At 40.2% G+C, this 24,048-nt stretch overlaps 1 protein-coding gene across 9 annotated transcripts in view; it reads right to left on the bottom strand.

Moving 5' to 3' along the window:
* GRIP1 (glutamate receptor interacting protein 1) overlaps window positions 1-24,048 on the bottom strand; it is a 556,915-nt gene that overhangs the window by 18,077 nt on the left and 514,790 nt on the right. For 5 of the 9 annotated variants that reach the window (XM_084616431.1, XM_084616425.1, XM_084616430.1 and 2 more), the window contains 7 exons: window positions 23,644-23,713; window positions 23,168-23,313; window positions 15,664-15,808; window positions 13,765-13,904; window positions 13,408-13,593; window positions 7,069-7,225; window positions 956-1,067 (listed from right to left, as the gene is read on the bottom strand). In XM_084616431.1, coding sequence (XP_084472557.1) covers window positions 956-1,067; window positions 7,069-7,225; window positions 13,408-13,593; window positions 13,765-13,904; window positions 15,664-15,808; window positions 23,168-23,313; window positions 23,644-23,713 — 956 coding nt within the window. Of the gene's footprint in view, window positions 1-955; window positions 1,068-7,068; window positions 7,226-13,407; window positions 13,594-13,764; window positions 13,905-15,663; window positions 15,842-23,167; window positions 23,314-23,643; window positions 23,714-24,048 lie in introns of all 9 variants that reach the window. The other 4 variants (XM_084616426.1, XM_084616424.1, XM_084616429.1 and 1 more) reach the window with 1 other exon arrangement.

Here is a 24,048-nt window from a genome sequence, read left to right as displayed (position 1 = left end):
TTAAAGTAACCGTACATGCAATACGGAAGCCATAAATCTGAGCATGTACAATCATTTAGAACTGCAAAAGTTTCACCCAGTTATGCCATTCACATTCCTTGAGGTTGCTAAGGGACTTCATATGACATAAAAATGAAAATGAGATTTTGCCAGCTTTGGAGCTCAGGAAATTGAAAAGAACATAAAAGAACATATTTTTAGGATTTTCCATTTGACAGCTTTAAAACTGTCAGTATATTCCTAATTGTTCTGATTAAAGAACTTACAGAAAATGTATTACAAATGCACAGTTATTGTTTCCTCCTTCCTCCCTCAAAATCATCTGATACACAGTTAACATGGAGTTCAGATTCGCAATTAACTTCAGGGTGCAATGTGAAAATACAACAAATTTTCTTTACTGTGAACATGTCTCATGCTGTTTTTGTTCACAGGGTGACAGCTTCCTGTTAAAAACATTTGAGATGCTGTTTTTCTTTTATGTTCGTCTTAAAGTAAGTTATGGACCAGAGACAAATTATAACATGCCAAGAAAAAACTTCATAAAGCGGCTCTAAGGAGTGGGATGCACTGCTGCTGGAAAATTCTGGCCACTTAAAAACTCTGCACAAAATGCTGCATGTATTAGCAGAGCGCACAGCAAAAGCTACAAGACAGGAAGCTTTCGGGTGATCATGTTTATCTACTTTCAACTGCATAATATAACAGAAAATAGCTTTATTTGGGGGAGGGGAGGCAGCTGCACAAGCAAAAATATAAACATAAAGGGTAGGTACCGAGAGAGTCATGTTTCTCAAATACAGACGCCTGTCAGCCTTGTCCTGTGGAAAGGGGTTAGAGCTTTTAAATGAATTTGTGTGATTAATGCAAACTTAAAGAAAAAAGAAGAAGAGAAAAGAAAAATGAATGTCAGACAAACAAAAAAGTTACATCTCTATTAGAAAGATTGCGCTACCTCTAGTTCCCTCAGAATTCCTGACTGGCCACAGGTCTCTAAATCCTCCAGTGCCTGAGACCAGAAGTTTTCCTCCTGGTCAGTCTCACTGTTGTCGTGGGCACCTGAAAAGCTGGGTTCACAAAGAGAATTTCAGTCAAATGTACAAACAACACACAGGCTTCACCTTGCAGTGTATCAGATACACAAGTGTCTTGTCACACGCAGCAGCGACAACAACAGGATGTCAGTGTTATGCTGAGAGGTGCCGGTGACTGCTTGAATCACAAACCTCTGAGATTGGATGTTAATTCACCTTTCAATGAACATAACTGCCAGGAAAAGTTAAACAGAAGCTTACTTGAGACAAAAGGGGGTTTCTGAATCTGTCCAGGAGTTTGGACTGAGTGGTGGAGGGCTTTTGCTGAGCATTTTTTTGTGTATGTGTGTGTGTGTGTGGGGGATACACCTACTCTGTGGACCTGATCTGTGAGACTTGGTGTTTTCAAGCCCATGCCTGAGCGTCCGTCCATACTACACTGTAAACCTGGACTTACAATTGCTAGACCCAGATCTCACAGCTGTGCTAACACATCCCTACTGTGCTACCCACACCTTCAGACTCACGTCTGTGGCTTGAGCTACATCAACACTGCAAAATGACAGAGCTTAGACATGAGTCACAGTGGGACTTGGGTTCTGACGCACCCCCTTAGCAGGGTCCTGGGACCTGGGGTCTTAAGTGCTTGCTGACCTGAGCAGACTGATTTCTGTGTAGACAGAAGGGGAGCTTGGGCCCAAATATAAGTCAGAGGTTGGGCTTAGTGTGCAGTGTAGACAAGGGAGAACACACAAAAGAGAGAGAGAGCAGCAGAGGCAAAAAGCAAGGAAGCCAAGGAGGAGCCTGTCAACACGGTGTGACCCTGGAAAAAGCTAGAGGGAGCTTTTGGGTCTGGTGTTGGGTAAAGAGGCTTATGGCTGTCAGTTAAGAAACTTCTCCTTTTGTTCTTGGTTCCTCCTATTTTCAGAGAAACAAGACTTTGTGCATTCCTTGTAAATAAACAAGACGACTGCACCAAAAAAGAATACCAGACTCCATCCATTTCTGCTTCCAACTGGAACATCCCCAGAGCTCTGAACTCTGTCTAGCTGTTTAGATTAAAAAGGAAAAACATTACAGTAAGAACGCGAGAGTAGGTAGGATACAAAAAGTAGGCGATAGCCAGTCTCCCATACACGGGCAATTACTAGCAGCTGACTGGTTGTAAAAGAGGTGGATTTTGAGCAGTGTTTTATAACGGGAATGAGAAGTAGATTCTAAGAACAATCTAATGTAAATTTCCTCCTGTAATAACTGGGACATCTTAATGAAAGTTAGTGAACCAGGCATCATTAGAGTTCATAGCTAATCAGAGCAATGAAGTATTTGTAATTAGGCTTTTCCATCTACAAATTTCCCTTGTGGTATGCAAAGAGGGCCCTCATGTCTGCAAATAATGTCTCACAAACTTATCTAGTCCAAGAAGGAATCCTGACATTTTCAGCTGTCTCCTTCATTCTCTGCTGCATTTATCATAATCAATTTAGACCCATCTCTGCCTCCATCAGAGCAACTGCTGCAATTGCTGTATACAAACCACAGCCTGCAGGGTATAGATTCTCTTTCAGGACTTCAGCACTATTTCACAGACTTAGGGCTTGATCCCATGAAGTGCTTCAGCACGTGCGTAAGCCCCAATGAAGTCCATTCCCAGGACCATTCTTATTGTTGAGGATTTCTGCTTTGTTTCACGAAAGTGCTGAAGTCTTGTTAACAACTTTCTCCTGCAAGATTTTGCTAACAGTGACACGTAGGAGAGTGAGCCAGTAAGAGAGAGTTCTGATAAAAACAACCAATTTACTGCAGAAACAATACAGAGTGGCTCCAGCACAGTATTTTAAAGGGCTAGCAGGACGCTGGAATGACAAGAAGCTCAGAAGCAGTGCACAAGTGCATGCGTGCAAACACCCACGTGAAGCACCATTATGGTGGTATTTCTGTGCTTCCTTGACAAATAGCATATTGCCAAAACAGTACTATTAGTACTCCATTAACATAATAGCTTTTAATGCCACAAACATTACAGCTTGACATGCTTCCCATATGTGGCATCTATGCTTCGAGGATGCTTTCTTACAACCACCATCAGTGAGGCAGACTGTGGTTGGCCATTTCAAGCAAATGGGTCTCCTTTCACAGTGTCTTTCCATAGAGTGCTAGTGTCTATTCTAAGATATTGCTCAGCACTGGTGAGGATATCTGCTCAGATACAGATGCAGTTACTTTCAAATGCTGTTTCAGAAAAGTCTTTGAGCTTAAAAATTGGCTTTTTCTACCATCCTGAGCACTTATGTTTAATTACTAGCATTGATTTCAAACAACCAAATATGTCCAATATAGTCTCTTATTAATACGTGTGTAATCCATATCTAATCCAGTATTTTACTAGTGCAGTGAGTCCTGACCTTTTTTGACTTGAGCCCCCATCGCATGGATCAGTGTCTGAGCTCCCCTACTGTTGGGTCTCAATGCCATTCCCTGCCTGAAGCATTTACTGCGTCTTGCCTGTTTTCTCCCCATTTCTCTCTCGCCTGTCGCTTTTTGTCTCTGCTTTCTCTTATTCTGCTATTTATTTCAATCATTTCTCTCCTTTTTTCTGGTTTCACTCTCTATTGCTCAGTCTGGGGTTTGTTCTTTTCCCTTCCTCTTCCGCCACTTCTTTCCCCTAATTCTCACCCTCTCTCTCACCATGCTCCCTTAGGTACCTCCCTGCTCTTTCCACTGCAGTTTACTCTGAGTGGTTTCCTTGACTTGCCCCTAATGCTCTCACTTCTTTCAGTCGCCACATGTTCTTTCTCCTCTCTGCAGCTGCACTACACAATACAAAGCAGGCAGCAGGCAGAAAAACGTACTTTGTAGTATTACTCAGGGGAGGGGAAAAAAGAACTTAGCTGGAGGCAGTGGCAGAGAGGGGCTAGAGCCCTATCCTTTCCTCTGATTGACTGGAAGGATAGGCAAGTCCCTCAGAAGAGTCTGGCGCTCCATTTAGGAATCCCATCAGTAGTGGTATAGTCCATCTTCTAGATACTATCTTCAGATAATCTTTATTTTTATTTGTGCTGCATGTCTCAGAGGATTTTCACATTGGTAAGGAGGAAATAGTTTTTGTATGAAGTATAGTTCTATTGATTTTGGTTTTAAAGGACAGCTGGAAAATATGATGTTTATTTTCAACAAATTAAATTATATTTTTTATTACCCAGATTCCTTGTTCATCTATGATTAAATTTTTCAGCCTGGTATTTAACTGGTCCCCAAGCAGTTGATTTATCAAACCCATGATTATATCTGGTCCGAGAAACAAAGGATGAGTTTGAGCGGATGCTAAATGTGCTTCTTTTAGTAAAATAAAGCTATTAATTTAAAAACAACTGGGAGCATATAGCAAGGATGGAGGGATTCCCTTACTAAATGTTTTACACTAGTAATCTCAGTAGTCAGTGTCCAAGAAGCCTGGTCTTCTGTTTACTCACACATGACGGTAGAGTCAATGTCTTTTTCACTTTTTCATTTTTTCAGAGCACTAATATGGAATTAACTGTCTGCGAAGAATTAAAATCCCTTCACCAACAGGACTAGATGTTTTACTATCTGGCTGGTAGATGGGTGAAGAATGGTATTTCCATAGTTTAATGCCACTTATCACGTCTGGAACAGCTTCAGTTAGAATGGATGAAATCTAACTATTAACAATTCCAAGTCCTATTAGAAACCAATTCAACACCTTCAATTATTTGTGTCTCGGTATGTAGAATATTAAGACCCAGATTCTCAATCAGTCAGTGAAATTGAGGAAATCAATGGGAATGAGATGCCTAAATATCTTCAAGAATCTAGGCCTAAATCTCCACATCTACCAGACTACACTTGTTGCATCCTTCTGGTTAAGTATCAAGAGGCAATCTTGATCCACCTAGCAATGGAAGACTTGGATACTTTTATCATAAGGTGTTTGAGGTGGAAGGAAATTAATAAGAATGAAGTTTTATTGGGTTAATCAGCTCTTTTTAAGATACAGACTAACTGTTCTCCTCACATCTTGCTTTTTTCAGCTGGGTAAAACAAAGGAATAATGATCTCCTGGAAGTTATGGAAAAAGGAGTTAACCTTGGTTATGAATGGTTCCAGAGTACTGAGAACTATTTTGGCCTCATGGAAGATACAGTATGGCTCATATCTTCCAAAAGCAGAGATTTTTATGGAAAGGATTAGATACCATCAGTTTGAATGGATGGGTAAAATCTAGGCCTTGCTGTAAGAAATCCAGAACAGTTGGCATACCTATTTTCCTGGGCTTGTTCTATCTCTCTTGACCCAACAGGAGAACTTTGTCCAAACTCTTGCTTGGCCCAGGAGGGTAAAAGGCCTGCATGGGGCTATGAGAATCTCTATTGCTTTGGATGAGTATCCTTTCTTGTTTAGGCCTTGCCACTTAGGATGTCAGGCTCAGGTAGTCTGTACTGGAATGAGAAGTGGGCTCTGGAAGATCCTGTCACCTGGGTAGAAGCAGCAGAGACCTCTGCAACAGTTCCACTAAGACTGAGGGCTACAGCCTTTGGAGTGATAAGAATTTCTGTTCTTTCCTCCCTTTGTATCCATACTTTCTAGCAGTGGAAGATGGAGGAAAGCCTAGAATTGCTAATTCATCTGTTCCGTGATTCTCTTTCCTTGTGAAGAGAAGGCTTCACATTTCAGTTGGATGTGTGTAGGTCCACTTGAAGCTGGCCTAGCTCACTGGATATTAGCTGGATTACTACTGGGTTCAGGGGCCATTCCAAAAATGGTTTATCTAATGGTTTAGCTAGTTTGCTTTTATGCTCAGTGTGGACTTCCCTGATGGAGACTACCAGGAAAGAATCTACATCATACCACTGTTTAGACTTGAGATTCTTGTGTGTCCTTGCTGTTTTATGTGTTGTATTGAACCAAGACATGCTCATTCCTCAGATAATCCTGGAAGTCCCAAAGAACCAATGTTCTTGCCCTCATCACTAGGCAGTTGATGCTGTGTCACCTTTCTGACCCTGACCACATTTCCTGTGTATTGTTTTGCCCAGGTGTGCTCCCCAAGCTGAAGGGTTGACATTTGTGGTCAGGACTTGGAGTCTAGATTATAAAAGGAGCCTTCTCCAGCTCAGGGACTGAACCTCTTTGTGTAGTATGTTCCCTTTCTGTTAGATCTCCTGCTCGGAATGGTTTCAGAGTGCCTGGAACTTTCATATGCCCTGACCTATCGCATCATCTCTATGCATGAGACCAGAAGACCTAAGTGTTGCAGGTAAAGATGGATGGATGGATAATGCTCTGTTCTGTGACACCATGGAGACCAGTGTCTGGATCTTGTTAAACTTTTCCTGAATTAAGAAGACTCTAGCTTTCCTTGTTTCCTTTTCGAGTCCTAGGAGAAAAAATCCTTCGAGGAGAGATAAGGGAATGCTTCTTTAATGAATCTATGTGCCTAAAGCACGGAAAGTGTCCTCTGGGCAACTTCCTGAAACATCCCTGGACAGCATTCTGTCAATTAAGAATGGGCACTACTGAGTCCTTAGCTTGAACCCCAGGAATGAAGGAGCTGGTAGAACTTCCTGTTTCTTTTCCTGTTTTGGGCTTTTTTGGTTGCCTTCTGGAGAGGGAGGGTGGCTTCTTTTCTACCATCTGAAGCGTACCAAAGGAAAAGCACCTCAAGGATTTTTTAGTTTGACATTAACACCTAATGCTATGTCTTTTATGCACAGAAACTCATGTTACTTACAAGCCTTGCTTTCAGCTTCGTAGCCTTTCATGAATGTCACCGATCTATCCTTACAGAATCATAGAATATCAGGGTTGGAAGGGACCTCAGGAGGTCATCTAGTCCAACCCCCTGCTCAAAGCAGGACCAATCCCCAGCTAAATCTCATGCAGCATGAAGTAGCATCTTAGAAAGGGTTATTAAAGGTATTTTAATTCAAGATCAGTGCTTATTTTTAAAAGAAAAATCACTGCAATTTTCCTGCAGTTGTAAATCTCACATAACAACTAGCATGTGACTTACCCACTTGCTGTTGGTCTGTCCCATTCATCATCACTCAGTCCTGTGTCATGAAAAGGGTGGTTTCGTGGTCTACTGGGAGGGGACAAATTGTCTCTTTGCTTAGGACTCCTCCATTCATATGCATTGAAGTTGTATCCTGAAGCCTGATAGGTGGGACCTAAAAAATTAATCATATACTTGGGACTCTATAGATGTACAAATAACTGAAAATGCATATATTTAATAGGCAGATGTTCAAAAACTTGTACCCATAATTTGTGGGCACACAACCGCTGGTAAGTTTTTGTGGGTACAATTAGATACTTAGATGTCTAAGTTGTACTCACAATTCATTGTGAGCAAAAAGAGAGGTCCTGGAAAACCAGCTGAAACCAGATATTAAATACCTGCAATACAAATGAAGCTAGTTGTCCTAGATTGTGTCTCTGCCCCCCACCCCTCTACTCCAGGGCTGTTCATCTAGTATCTTTGATAAGTATCTTATTTTCTTGAATTTTCAAGAAAAACAGAAAAAAGAGGCAATGGAGTTTAAATGTAAAAAAGTGAAAAGTCAACAGCAGCGCTGCCTTAAGCAACGTAAGAAGATTACCAGTATATGGTTTATGGGTGTTACATGTTTCATATTTTAAGGTATCCTTAAAAGCATTTTAAATTAACCAGATCCTAGTGATAGTCAAAGTGGCAGCCATTATGCATTCAGCTCCAGTTCACACAGAGACTTGGCCAGCTTGTGCTGTGATCCTGTCATATCTCAAAATCTAAACTGGATTGGATGGACTCGGTACTTGGAAGGGAGCCCCCCAAAAGAACACCGACGTGCCCTATGAAGCAGTATTAGGGATTCAATAGCTGGCACTCTTCTCAATGTTCCAGCATAGCATTACAGGGCACTCTGCTGCCACAGGGGGCACAGTCCATGTGATCTCATGGTAGTTTTGATGCAAGTGGAGGGGCTCACCTCACTGTCCTGGCCAAATTCTATCTCAGGTTAATTACATTCTGCCTACCTAAATTCCCCCAGAGTTTCCACCACTTAAAACTCCCCTGCATTTGGAATGAGGAATTCATTACTTCCTATCCTTAGGTGATAGCTGTACTGTTGTGCCTCATTAAACTGTTGTTCCATTTCATTGGTGGAGGAAGTGTTCCCTGTATACAGTCTGTGACCTAGATGAAGCCTGGAAAATGCTTTGGAATCTTCTGGGAGGAAAGACCCTATAAAAATGTCTGATCATTCTAACTATAACTTGACTTATTGAAGGGGGGGAAAAAAAGGTTGGATCTGAACCTCAGGATTAACCCTACTTTTTTGTAGAGTTTTCTACCAAGGGACCTTTAACTTCCAGGTAAGAAGTCAACAGCAACAAGCAGAACTGACCGGCCCCAGTTAAAGATCTTATTCTAAGAATAAAGAAAAGGAGGACTTGTGGCACCTTAGAGACTAACCAATTATGTGAGCATAAGCTTTCATGAGCTACAGCTCACTTCATCGGATGCATATTGTGGAAAGTGTAGAAGATCTTTTTATATACACACAAAGCATGAAAAAATACCTCCTCCCGCTCCACTCTCCTGCTGGTAATAGCTTATCTAAAGTGATCACTCTCCTTACAATGTGTATGATAATCAAGGTGGGTCATTTCCAGCAAAAATGGAGAGTGGGTTTGGGGGTGGGGGAGGGGTGAGAAAACCTGGATTTGTGCTGGAAATGGCCCAACTTGATTATCATACACATTGTAAGGAGAGTGATCACTTTAGATAAGCTATTACCAGCAGGAGAGTGGGGCGGGAGGAGGTATTTTTTCATGCTTTGTGTGTATATAAAAAGATCTTCTACACTTTCCATAGTATGCATCCGATGAAGTGAGCTGTAGCTCACGAAAGCTTATGCTCAAATAAATTGGTTAGTCTCTAAGGTGCCACAAGTACTCCTTTTCTTTTTGCGAATACAGACTAACATGGCTGTTACTCTGAAACCTATTCTAAGAATGGCACCTATCCAAAAATTTTCTGGCCTAAAAGGCTAGAATGCTACCAGCTGGGCCATAATGACAACTATTGTCTCTGTTGACGGCTGGGCTGAGCATTCTTTGTGATCCTGCAAGTTAGAACTATTTTAGGTTCAGGAACTATTTACAGTTACAATATTTCATTATTTTGGTCTGACAGAAGCAGAAATATGAGAGGTGTGTCTGTAAGAAGCCATGTGTGTGATGCATGTACAGTTTACTGTCAAACTAAATTACAGCTGCATGGTGAACATTCTGCTCTCCGTAAGGGAGATGAAATGACAGCAGTACAGTGCATTCTAGCACACTGTCAAACTAATCTATTTGTTTCCCTGGACTGAAATAGAACAGCATAAAATCCTGCTTCTTATAGTGCACCGTCATGCCTCTGAACATGATTTTAACCTCAGAGCTCAATTGGATAGAAAATCTAGTCAAAATAAATATCTAAGCAGGTTAAGATAAATTTTTAAATTAGATCATTAAGGATTCAATTTAAAACAACAAAACCAGAGCCTTTCAGATTTATAGCTGCGGTTGCATTTTACTACTATTACTGCTTTGCATTAATAAAGCACCTTCCGGCTCAGAAGCTCAAAGTACTTTACAAACAATGAATTTAACCTCACAATACCATTAAGAGGTAGATCAGTATTATGATCCCCATTTAACATATATGGGAAATCAAGGCATAAAAAGGTGAAGTGGCTTGGTGGTCAAGTGATTTATCAAAGATCACATAAGAAATTTATGGTAGAGGTAAGAATAGAACCCAGGCTTTCTGAGGGTATGTCTACACTGCAATTAGACTGATCTGTGCAAACTGACTTGGGCTCACAGGGCTTGGGTTAAGGGGCTGTTTAATTGTGGTGTAGATGTTTCCTCGGGCTGCAGCCTGAGCTCTGGGACCCTCCCTCTTCACAGTGTCCTAGAGCCCGGGCTCCAGTCTGAGCCCGAACATCTACACCACAATTAAGCAGCCCCTTAGCCCGAGCCAGCTGGGTCGGGCCAGCTCCGGGTGTCTAAATGCAGCGTAGACATAACCTGAGTGCCAGGTGTGTGATTTAACCATTAGACCAACCTTCTTAAATCTAGCGTAATATGCTCAGGATTGGCAGGGATCTCTGAACAGTGCATGATGTTACAGTAAACACTCTGGCACCAATTCTCCACTGCATCTGAGCTCAGTGGGGACAGAGTGGAGACTGGTGGCACAGGGAACAAACTGTGCTCTGAGTGCAAGTCAGGGCTACACAAAGGCAGGCCTCACATATGCCTCTGAAATAAGGTCCACAAAGAACTTTAAACCAGTGGAAGATCAGATATGGCACAGCTCCTTTCCACCAGGTTCCTTCCTTTCCTTTCCACACTCCTGGCCTCCCCTCCTGATAAGGGTCGGGAAGACTGCCTTGCACAGAAGGTGGCAGAGCAGTCTCTGCCACATTTACACCAGTGGAACATTTTCCTTGCACAAGGGTATTTCTCCACTGGCCATCTCCAGACACTTAACGTTTATTGTGTACTGCTTGTACAGTCTGGAGAATTCAGTCCTGTATGTGCTGGAATGTCTTAACATTATTTCAGTGAAACTTTCTTATTTAATTTAATGTGGGCTGCATTCCAAATACGAAGAACCCTGTGCAATGACCCAACACATCCCTACAGCATCTAAGGAATTGTGATGATGAACACCTGGTACAGTAGATTCTAAAAGCAATCCTGATATTAAGCAACTTCCAGTTAATGTTAACATTGTGCTGGGAACCAGTCCCCTCCCATTAATATCAATGTTAATGGGATTTGGATATTGGCAATGGCATGCCACTTATTCATGATTTGATTTTTTTTTAAAAGAAAGGCCCCACCTGCAGGCAGGTTTGTGAGGCTGCAGGCAGGGAAGGAGGTGCTGGGATGTGCCTTCCCTGGAGGCAGCCCCACAAACCTACCTGCAGCCAGTACTCAGTCCGTCCCAGCACTTCCTTCTGGGGTGGCAGCCTGGCAAACCTGCCTGCGCACAGGGACCACACAGGAGGTAAAGGGCTGTGCACCGGGAGGCGAGGCTGTGGACAGGGCAGTAGTGGGAATGAGGGTCCAGCCCAGATGTCAGAGCTGCATGGTACCTCTCTCTGAACTCTCCAGTCTGCAACCTGCTGGGGGTGGGGTGGGATCAGGGGGCGTGGGGGACTACATACAGGTTAGGAAGCAAGGCCCAAACCCTGGAGAACATAGGGCAAGATCCAGTTCAGCCCTATGGGGCCCCAGTGGCCCCACTCACTGTAAAAAGCTGCAGTCCCCCTCCCTGCTGCAGTCCTGCCTACTACTCAGGCTGTTTAAGAGACATGATATATACTGATGCAAGAGTGGGCCGGTTTTTTTAAGGCAGATGGAGGAGATTTGTTTGCAATTATTAGATTAAGAAGGTGAATCATATATAGTTGTTGATCTGGCTTTTGACAAGGATATAATCACTGGGGCAACATGAGTCCCCCTTTCACAGGTGACAACCATTCTCCTAGTACTGAAAAGTCTAATCAGTGAATTGTTGTGATTCCTTCATTTAATCCATCTCCGGAACCTTTTTGGCAATCTCAGCAGAGAGGACAAGGCCTCTTGGTCATGGAGTCTGAACTAAGCTCTCATCTTTCTTCAGGATTAAATCTGAGCACATTGGTGGGGTAGCGTAGGGAAGTTTACACTGTCACTGCCTGCACTGAACCTGTTCTGTAAGTAAAGAGGGGATTCTCTCCAGATCAATTCAAAGAGGAAACAGCGTTGTCAATCTAGCAACTTTCATAGCACTATCTTCCCTTAAAATGATCAGAAAACTAAAAAAAAATTATAAAATTATTTATTCTATTAATCAGATCAAAGTGGTGGTGGGGGGGGGGGAGCAGAAAGAGGGAGGGGAAAGATACAAATGGGTCAAATTCATCCCTTCTGTAACTCCAGTGAAGTCAATGTAATATCTCGGCTCGAGTATGAGAATCATATTTTAGGCCAAAGAAAATGTAAATATAATCATAAATTAACCACAAAACACAGAAAAGAGGGGTTATGATCTAATGCTGAGAGACCCTTTTGTACAACAGAGAGTTACTGCCAGGATATGCACAATAAGACCATAAAATACTTAAAAATTAAATACAAAAAGCTCAGCAATCAATAGTGACATCAGCTACTTCTTGCTCTAAGACTATTAGACAGGCGGGAAAGGAAGGTTATCAGAGAGAAAATGACAGGTGCTTCATTGAACCAGACATATATTAATTATATATAAGCAGTTAAAGTAATCAGCAAAGAATTTCAGGCAATGTAGTCAATGCAATCAAGGCAATGTACTGGGCCAAGGTCTGTCCCAATTTTCTGTATGGGGGTATAACACAGCAGACCAACTGATCTGAGTGCCCACACCTCAGAAAGCCTTGACAGAAATGTAAAGATGAAGACACAACTGAACAATTAAATGAAATCAGAGGGAGGAAGGAAAATCTCTTTGGGTTAGGGGATCTGTCTGTGTAAAGATGTACTGTGCACACCAGTGGTAGCACAGAAATAATCATTTAAAAGACAGTCAAAGAAAACATATGAAGATGTTTGGAAGCCTCTTTGTTCTTTTGTAATTCAGAGTAATAAAGAACTGCCTACATTTTCTATAGCCTAAAAACCTTACGTCTTATCTTACATACTTAAAGAGAATTATTTAAAAAATACTATTAAATAAACAGTCAAATATAGCTATAGAAGTTTGAAGGTAATAAGAAGCCTGTTATTTCTTTAATTAAATAATCTCTTTAAACACAGTGATTACTTCGAGGGCTAAAAGTTTGAGTCTAATGTCATGGGAATGAGGAAGAAACAAAAGAGTAACAAATCACTGAATGATCTCTCGTGTTCCCCTTCAGCAGTTTACAATAAATCTTCATTGTAGTGAGCTTAAAAAACAATGAGAATGGACCTCAGATGCTCAAATTAACAAACATCTTCAATGTGTTCTGTGCCTTGTATTAATCTAATCTTGAAGGACAAACTCATTTAGTGTGGATGAACTATGGATTGGGCCATTCAGACATTTGTAAAGCTAATGCAAGCCTGTTAATATATTGATAAATGCCTCATAACCCATCACAATGTTATGAAAGAACGAACTCAAGGCCACCTGAGTGTAAGAAATAACACCAGATACCAAGGTGTGTGGTTGTAATGAGACATGTTCACACTGTGAAGTACAAAGTTGAAAGTTGGAGGGTAGGATTTTTTCTAATGTGGGGAAAGGTGATTCATACATCTAATCACTTCTGTGTTAAGCAGTGGTTGAAACTGTTGCTTGTACCTTGGCTTCCAAAGCTGGTATCAATACCAGAACCATCCCATGATTCTACTGCGCTGTCCACACTTGGAACTGTAGTAGAATAAATGTCCGAGAGTTTACTTGGTTTCTGTGTAGAAGAGGTTTCATCTTCAGCATCACTCAGATCACTTAAGTGACCAGAGATGGAAAATTTCTTGGGGCTTGCAGCTAAATAGGGTTTAAAAAGAAACGTGATTATAGCCTCATTGCAAACTAAAAAGATACTTCCCCTTCCTTCCACTATGGACAAGACATGTCCCATGGTACATACATGTTTAAATATTTAAGGTATAGAAATAACTGGTTCAAGAGCATAAATGTGACTCTAGCCATACTCACCATCTGTCTGCTTCTTGATTTTCAAGGTGACAGTCTCTCCTGCCATCTGTAACAAATGTATGGCTTCACTCAAAGGTTTTCCTTTCAGACTGCTGCTATTTATTGCTAGGATGCGGTCTCCTATGTGAATTGCACCTGTCCTAAAGTATCAGAAATAAAACACTGAAAAGATCAACAGCAAAAACAGCAAAGCCAATTTCTTAGCATATTTTGAGACATGTGAGTGTATTTTCAGTTGTTTGTTTTAATTTAACATATAAAGTATTATTACTGGAACTACTTTTAATCAGTACATTTGCCACTAAGGATGCATAAATTAAGTTACCTCTGCTGCAGAGCCAGCAGCAGAGATAATGCACAGCAATGAAGATTTCTGTCTCCTTTGCTGTGGCAAAATGTGGGTGAGCTGATCATTTAAGGAGCCTGAGTGGTGCTCATTTGTTAAAAAACCTAAAATACTTTAATAACTTTAAAGCAAATTTAATGTTTTCAGAAGTACCACATTGACAGCACGGGAAACTGAAGTCTCATAATCACAGGATAGATACAGCAAGTACAGTGGTAGCATGAACAACCACCCGTCGTCGCACCAATATGCCTGTTCTGTAGGAATCACCTCAAGAGAGGAGAAGATACATTGTGTGTGTCAATGCACATGGTTCATTTCCCTTGTATGTATTTGCTTTTCTGGTTCATTCAGTTCTTGGCCTCTCTGTTTAAGATGGCCAGCAAAGGCATCAGTTGCAATGATTATATGTAGTGGACACCTCCCCATCAGTATCTAAGGCCAAGATTTTGAAAAGTGACTTGAGATTTTGGGTGCCCAGTTTGGGATACCTTAAATGGGCCTGATATTCAGAGGGTCGATGTTCAGACTTTTCTAAAACCCAGGTTCTGTTCAGGTATCTCAAGTTAGGCACCCAAAATCACTACTCACTTTTAAATATCTTGACCTAACTTCACCCACTCATTTCATAGAGGTTCTGAACATCCACGAGATGGTTATGGATATGAACAGTGTCAAACAAATAATATCTTCATAAACTATTAATATTGCTCTTACAAAATAGTAAACTTATAACTTGCATTAAAAATAAGTATTACTGGCTTGTTCAATGGATTTATTCCTCGTGTGTGTGTGTATATATATATATATATATAAAATTTGTATTGCTCTGGATATAATACACACACAGTTATTTATAGTGATTACCCTTAAACACATGCCAAATTTCCATGAAATAAATAGATAAGGTAACGTCAATATTTGCATTATTTCCTATACAGCACTTACGGTAGGGAATGTTTAACATCCTTAATTAATATTATCTAATGTAATTTCCAAGCTTTTAAGGGTGCCACTACATGTACGTGTAAAAGCACATACACAAATGCAGACTGTGTATGTATGCATGTACCGTACATATGAATCTGCACAATCTGTGTGTGCATATATGTGCATTTTATATTTTTATATACACACACACACACACGTCTTTTAGCTATTCCACTGCCATCTTTTCAAAAGGAGTTCATAAAATCTTCATGTAATGGAGGAGTCTGGCTGGCAGAGCTTTCTTAGGTGATTTACAACAAGGTCAGCAGTCCTTATCACTCTAGGAAAATCATGCTGTAGGTTCAATAACATCCAATATCCATAATATTGCTGAGCTTGGCAAAATCACAGGAAACATAAAACAATGACAAAGATTGGAAACGGTTAGTTTATCTTTTTTCATAGATGCTGGGAGAATCAACACATTCCTAAATAAGAAAAAATTAGCATGTCCATGTGAATGAACACATTCCTAAGCAAGAAAAAATTAGCATGTCCATGTGAATGAATAAAGAAATGAACTTTGTAAATGGAAGTCATATTAATAATTGATTCCAATTTACCTTTCAGCGAGTCCGCCTTTAGTAAGACTTGAGATGATTATTGGATCAAAGGGCTCTTCAGTACCAGAAATTGTGATCCCAAGTGGACCACCATAACGCTTGAGCTCTACAGTGTAAATAATTGCTCCAGAACTCTCCTGTTCATCTGCAATAAATGCCAAGAGGACGCAATTGGTTTCTTATGAAAGAAGGAATGAAAAGAATAATACATTCAGACAAGTGACTGGAAATGAGACAGAGCATCCTCAAAGGATTACAGTTCAGATACAATATTTATTCATTATTCCACTGGTTTATTTCATAAAACAAAAATAAGAGAATCTCTCATTTATTTTGCTTTTATGGCAAAAAGCCAGTCCCATTGAAGTAAATGGCGGATTTCCCATTCACTTCAGTGGAACCAGGATTTGATGCTTAAGTTTTAAAATCTTGATGTGTATGTTTTCTATACAAATGTAATTTCAGGATTAAATAGTAGAGAGGAGACACTTTGCTGTGGGGAAAACCAAGACAGTTTTTCTGTTAACTGGAGTAGACAGTAGGGGGGTTAAAACAGGGAGGAGTTGTGAGGAGGGAGAAGTTTGAGGTCATCACAGTCTTAGTTGACCAAAAATTTCCTTGAGTTGAGCAGCCTTTATTTATGTATTTATTTTTTAAAGAAAAATCTGATATTAGGTCAATGTTTTTGAAGGGCATGTTTTGAGTCTACACTACTGATATAATTTAAAAATAATTCCTGGTGTCTATGTATCAACAGACATCAAGCTAAACAATAAATTGACTAGGGTCATTTTCATGAAATCATTTGTATGACATCTTGGTTTTTTGTCTTAGCACACAATAATCAGGGAATGAAGAGGGAAATTTTAGTGGGTGACCAAAAATGGAGTTCTCTACACATTGCCCAAAAGGTGTCACAGCAAGAGAGCAATCAACTGTAATGCTTGTAATTTGTGAGAGGAATCTTAAAAGTCAGATTATCCTAAAACCAAAATAACAAACGCTCACTTGCCCTTGTTTATGATATTGATATTCACCTAGTGTAGTTGGTCTGTCAGGCATGCATTCTCAGATCTGTGGGTAATGACATTTTGAAATGGCTCAGTAGGCACCGATAACCCTTAAGATGCATATTCAGCAAACATTACCAGAACTAAACCGTGACAGGCTAGAGTTTTTAAATGTTCTGCTCATTTAAATCACAGACCTTTAAAATAAAGAAGGAAATATCATGTGTCAATGGCACAGGTCCATAGAGAGAGTAGCTTTCTTTTAACACTGTACAATGCACTGTGTTAGAATAAGGGAAATGATATTTTCTTTAAAGCTATTCTGTCTCTCTCTGCTTCGTTGTAAAGCTACTGTCTAGAATCTTCATCAGTTCCCTTTTACCTAGCTTCCTGCTATAGATTTAAACAAACAATACACATATCATCAAAGCAAAGCAAAGGCTTGTGTTGAGAGAAGAATTAGTAATGTATTCAGCAAAGAATCACTGCTGGCATATATGCCTTTCATATCTAGCATGTACATTTGCTTCCTAGCTGGGACACCTGTTAAATGGGTTCTGGCCCGCTCACATTTCCTATTGGATGCATTTTTCCTGCCACCTGATTTCCAGAAAGTCACCATCACAGACAAATAAATAACACCCAAGATCCAGCTGGAAGTGATCAATGGTCATGTGATGAGTTTGCACAAAACTGTTGCCACTTTAACAACAGAAAGGACTGCAGACTCCACTCATTGCTTGTTTGCTCATTTACAGAATGTTGGCAAAGTACTTAGAGATCTCAGGCTTAAAAGAGCTACATAAATGTGGAACTTAATAAAGATGAACCATATTGTTAAAAAAATAACTAGCAAATGATGGGTCAAACTGAAAATGCAGCAGTTGGTATTTACTGGGTGTTGACAAAATACTGTAGTGTCCAGTTATCAATAAGGAGGTATAGTGTAAGAGTAATCAGACATTACTCATATGATAACCAATGTCTGCATTCCTACAGAAGATTTATAACTATTAGGGGATGATAAGAAAGGAGGCCAGTCTATTACCTGGTTGTTTTGCTCAGCTCAACTTAAGACATTTAATGACATAGCAGAACAGATTTAAAATTGCAGCATTACTTATCGTTAATGTTACTTTCAGACAACTTGAGTTCTGACTATTTAACAACCTGAAAAGTATTTGGCCTGAATTCATAATGATAGCTGTTTCTGCTGCCAAATGGAAGACCTAGATTTGTAAAGATTTTCAGGGTTGCAGGTTCAGGTCAATAGAGGTGATGACATAAACGTCAGGGTGAAAAGTTGGCAGGAAAAAACGAGTATAATTTCTTGGGCTCAAGTGCGTATGTGACCCCATGGTAAAGAGGCTGAATCATATTAGATCTAAACATATTAGGATTTCCTTAAGCTTGGTGAAATTTCCCCTTGTTGCCTCTCACCTACTGATGCAACTTGTAACAGTTCTTTGATTTTGCATTTGATACAAGTACTGTAGTCCCTTAATGCTGCACTATCTCTGCTATATGTGCTGGTCTCTGTTCTGCAAAGTGATATTTGCTAAATACAGACTGGAGTGTAAAGCAGAAACACAACTACAGAGCCCTATTAGCATGGATCACTTCACCAGTGACCTCACCACCTGGGTTGGCTTTGAAGAGAGTGGCAGAAGGCAGGCATTTTGTTTTGCTTGAAGAAGTAAGGGGTAGGAAAAAAGGCAGGATAAAGACAAACAGAAGGGTGAAAGGTTTAAATAAAACCAAGCTGAAGGTATAATAATGCATAAAAAGAAAAAGTAACCAAATGAAAGAGAATGCAAATTGGAAGGAGAAAAATTCTAGGGGGAAGAAAGATGGTAAAAATAATTTGCAAAAATAGATGATTAAAAAGAACCTTACAGGGAAGAAGAAGAGAAAAATAACCCAACAACAACACAGAAATGAAGGATGGAGCAACAGAAGAATTTAAAAATAATCATTAAAAATCTTAGGGCTTGTCTATGCAGCGACATCCAGGAAAGTTAATCTGAATGAACAAAAGTCTGAATTTGAAGTGGATGAGTTAAACCGCATTAAAATCCTCTATGAACAACCTCATTCAGAATTAAAGAGGCCTTCCAATTCCAACTTTGGTTTAGTTTAGTTCACTTCCAAAATGAATTAAGTTAAATTGAAGTAAGGCCACTTTAATTCCGAATAACAGCATCAGCACAGGGATTTAATGAGGTTTAACTAATCCACTTCAAATTAAGATGTTTAGTTCATTCAGATTACTTTTTCTGGAAGTTCCCATATAGACAAGCTCTGTGTGTTACACTGTGGTATAGAAACTGTTTTAGAGTGCTCTATGACTACTCATCTATAAACATCAAGCTTCATTTCTCTTAGGGAACTTCCAATTAATGATCAATTTTATTGAGTTTAAAGGAACATTGTTGTTCCATGCAGCCCAAGTTGAGAGAAAATAATTAAATATGTATAAGTCAGGGGTCGGCAACCTTTCAGAAGTGGTGTGCCAAGTCTTCATTTATTCACTCTAATTTAAGGTTTCGCGTGTCAGTAATACATTTTAACATTTTTAGAAGGTCTCTTTCTATAAATCTATAATATATAACTAAACTATTGTTGTATGTAAAGTAAATAAGGTTTTTAAAATGTTTAAGAAGATTCATTTAAAATTAAATTAAAATGCAGAGCCCCCCCCCCGGACCGGCGGCCAGGCCCTGGACAGTGAGAGTGCTACTGAAAATCAGCTCGCGTGCCGCCTTTGGCACGCATGCTATAGGTTGCCTACCCTTGGTATAAGTAATATGCTCAGTTAAAATTCATTTCAATTAAGGTGGGTATTTTGTTTTGTTTTACTTTTTGCCTCCATTTTTCATAATGTTCCTTTTTGATTTCTTGGGATATTGATTGAAAGTTGCTTTTTAAAATTGTTAATCACAACATATACAGACTGGAACTCATTCCATTTTTTTTTAGTAAAATCTGCATAGAAAATTATATTCACTATGTCTACAATCTGTCTTTGTTCCAAAATTTGAATATATTTGGTTACACAGAGTAGATAATAGATAATTAAAACTTACTAATCATAGTTGTTAGTCATGCAAGAAGACAATTTAATTTGTAGATAAAATAAATGATTCTTGATTATATTCTAGTATCATATTAATTTAGTCATAAAATTAAGAAACATTCATTTGCAAAAGTAACTTAGTAAGTAAGGGTCCTATTCAGACTAAAATATACACTATCTACCAGGGTGCACAACTCCCAAAAGGCCACATATGCTGCATCTGAGCAGACCTAGGGTAAAATCTTGGCTAAAGTGAAATCAATAGCAAAATTCCTAGGTTTGCTCTGGGGCAACACCACACCTGAGAGTTGCAGAGATGTTTAGAATTGAGAGGGGAACATGTAAAATTAACTCCTGCCCTTCTGGTATTTCTTATTTTAGATTCCAATTGCATCCCATATTGGTATTGCACAGGCTGCTAGTAATCTACACTTTTGACTGGGGAGGGAAACTAGGAGAACAGATAGGAGGAAGGTAGGAGACAGGATTCAGTGCTGTTGTAAATAGAACAGGGTGGGAAACAGTTTTCCAGTCTGGTGAACATTTTTGAGATTTCAAAATTTTTTCCCATTCTGCATCAGGACAAAACAGAGACCTTACCAGAGAGCGGTGAGAGACAGAGACTGACCCACCCCAGAACAGTCTGGTGGTTAGGGCACCCATCTGGGATGTGAGAGGCCCAGATTCAAGTTCCTGCGCTGAATCAGGCAGTGCAGGGGCTTGCCCATTGTAATACTGGTTATTCTGGTGTGTCCCTGCCCCTTTTGTTGTGACCAGAAACTCCATCCTGGACACAAGAAATCTCCTCAAAGGAAGTTTTGTCAAAAATGATACATTTCAGTAAACAGTTTTAGTGTCAACGAAGCGGCATTTTCTGAAGGAAAAAACATTTTGTCAAAAAATTTCTAACCTGCTCTAGTTTCTGACCTCTAAAAAACACAAGTTACTTGTGCCCCTGGGGGGGGGGAGGTGTCCCTCACACTTTCCATTGTTGAATGGAAACTCCTTCCCCTAATCACCTGCCTACAGTGGCTGCAGTTTCCTGCTTTTCTTCCTGTTTCACTGAGCTCTGTAAAAGAGGTGTCAGGTAGGCATCTCTTTGGGCCACATGATCCTTTATTTCTATAACTATCTGACATGAATTGGCCATGCTAGTCCCTCCCTCTCCCACATTAGGATGTCTGAGGATGTACTGAGTATGTTTAACCAATTCCACATCCTCATCCCTATGAGCCTAATCACCATATACTGTAGGACAGAATTCAATTTTTGCGATCATTTGGCTGGCTGGATCCAAAGTTACTTTTCAAAAGCCAATTTCTGCAGATGCTGCTGGGTTTGCCCCTCATTACTACTGATCAGACCAGAAGTCATTTCTTCACAGTTTTCAGCAGTAGAAAAGAATTTAAGAACTTCCTTGCTGGCATTCAGCTACAGAACAAGAACATTATAGTGTGTGGGGAGCTAGTTTAGTCAGTTATAACATATAATTTAGATGTAGCTACTTAGATTGCAAGCTGTTGGAACAGGGACCTTGTTTTTGTTAGGTGTTTGTCCAGTACCTAGCATAATGGGGTCCAGGACTGCAGCTCCCCTGGGTGCTACCAAAATACAAATAATTAATAGCTACATTTGGACTGACCTGCTTTGGCATTAAAATGCCTAGCAGAACTCACTCTGTTCTCAACAAGATAGGATTTTGCTTCCATGAACATTTGATTTGGGAAGTTTGCTGTTTTATGGACTGGATGTAGTAATTGACATAGTGTGCAAAATGGTGTTTGCCCCAATTCTCCCTTAGGGGCTGATCCTTCACTTTGCTAAGCACTCTGTTCCCAATCCAGCAAAGTACTTAAGTACAGGCTTAACTATAAGCGTGTGAGTAGGCCTGCTTAAGTCAAATTTACGTGCTTAAAGTTAGGCATGCGCTTAAGTACTTTGCTGGATCAGGGTCACAGGCCTGATCATCAAAGGCACTAATGCATTGTGTCATGATGCCAAGCGTTGCAATACCTATCTTTTAGGCCCCTACAAACTCACAGGAACAACACTGTGACCCAAAAAGCCAAGTCAGGCACCTAGGCTCCCTATACAACGAATGGGCAGAGATAGGTACCTATGAACATGCTCCACAAGAGCCAGCATGCTTGGTGGGGAGTCAACTAAGCTAGCCAGCAGAAGATGCCAAGGAAAGGAGTGTGTCCTAAACCCTCTTATCTCCTGGGGTTGGCACCTAAGTCCAGGCTGCAGGGAGGAAGCTAGTGTTCCACAGTTGGGGACCCCTCTCCTGGAGTCAGGTGGTTTAGGCACCTAAGTAATTTCTTGTGAGGATGAGTTAGGTGCCTACCTCACTCCACACCAAATGGGGGGAAGAAGAGGAGCATGAGGTGGTGATGGTAGCACCGCCAGCACCTGCCTTGTAACTTTTATTCCAGTGGTTAGAGAACTCCTCTGCTCAGGTTGAACTCCCCCGTCTGCCTAGGGCAGAATGGGTTTGGAACTGGGGTCTCCCACCTCTCAGGAGGATGCTCTAACCACTGGGCTATGAGATAGTCTGACGTGGGATTAAGTAGTTAATGACTCTCAAATGACACTCTCCTGACAGGTGAGAGATGCTTCTCCCCCTGAGGCAGAGGGGGAATTGAACCTGGATTTCCCACATTGCAGATGAGTGCTCTAACCACTGGACTAAAAGTCATACATTAGGTACCTCCTGCTCTACCACCTCCTCCTCCAGACAAACTTTGAATGGGACTCAATCTGGTAGGCAGCTTCTGAGTCCCATAGGTGAGCCAGGTACTGCTTCACCTATCTTCTCCTGGTTCATGGGTCGCTCTGGGCCTTAGGCGAGAGGTAGGCATCTAGGTGCCTAGAGTGAGGCAGCAGTGTGCAAGTCCAGAGGCAAAAACATAGGAATCTAGAGATCTGTTATGCTGAACATTTCAGTGCCAAGTTTAGACACCTACAGTGTTTGGTGACAGCCAAGTGGGAGATTTGTGGATCACAGCAGTGCCTAAAACCTGGATTTAGGTTCCTAAGAACCTTTGTGGATCTGGGCCAGAGCATCTTGCAGAAACAGACCCTAATTCAGGATTCTGTTTTATGTCCTTGAAACAGGGAAGACTTACATGGTCACATAAGGGCAAAATCAACATGATGTGTCTACATCTGAGGGGTTAAATATCGCCTTGGAATACAGAGTAACTTCTACTACTGCAAAACCCCTATCAGTAATATAGCCATGGAGACAATTTTAGACTGCATAAAGTCCTGTGTTTACTTTTATTCTGAACATCTTTAAATGACATTAATAAATATGTCAAATTTAACACATTTTCTAACTGCATTCTACACACAGAATAATAATCCTATGCTCTAAAAGACATGAAAGTGCATGTAACTACGTCACCATTCATACCGGAGTTATCTTCATCTTTGCGGATCTTTAGTTTTACAAGGTCCTCACAGTGTTGAAGGATCTGAACAGCATCTTCCATGGAGCAGTTGTCCAGTCGAATGTTATCTATGGCAAGCAGTTTATCACCAAGTTCTAGCGTTCCAGTTCTGTAAACAAATGAACATTACATGATTAATTAGTAACATATAAATATGCTTTTTAAAGCAGTGTTAACTCTCATGTACCATTCAAATGGATTTTAATTACTTTGAAAAAAAATTAATACATCTTTTTCATCTTGGTTTTGGATGACAATCATTAGTTTTAATTAATGGAGATTGAAAATATATTATTTATTCTTCCAGTAAAATGATTCAATTGATTTGGAAACTTGACAGACCACAGAACTCTTGTAACAGAGTTTCTATGTGCACAGAAGTTACATGGGGCACAAGCTGAAGGCAACAGATTTTCCCTGAAAGTTTGAAAGATCTCACCTGTGAGCAACACTTCCTTTCTTGATATCAGAAATAACAAGGGGGTCCCCTGGTTTTCTACTGGATGGAGCTGTAATAAAGCACACACACATATATACTATTTATATACATATGTAGATTGATAGATATGCTACACAGACCATTTTGTATGTACCTAAAATATACATAACAAACACTCATAAATTACACACACAAAAACTAAATTAAAAGAACAATGCAAAAGCAAGCAGCCAAGAGTTAGGAAATGCCATATTAAGGTTGCCTATGCAACCTTAATTTAGTCCCATTATGCATAAGCATTAAGATTGAGGCCAGGCCTACACTTGGAACTCTTTGCTGGTATAAGAGTAGCAGCTGTGTTAGTCTGTATTGGTAAAAAGAAAAGGAGTACTTGTGGCACCTTAG

This window comes from Lepidochelys olivacea, assembly GCF_965140295.1.
Source record: "Lepidochelys olivacea isolate rLepOli2 genome assembly, chromosome: 1".
NCBI classification, from domain to species: domain Eukaryota; kingdom Metazoa; phylum Chordata; order Testudines; family Cheloniidae; genus Lepidochelys; species Lepidochelys olivacea.
The sequence above is the reverse complement of the archived record's forward strand: the minus strand, read 5'-3'. Positions and strand labels throughout refer to the sequence as shown.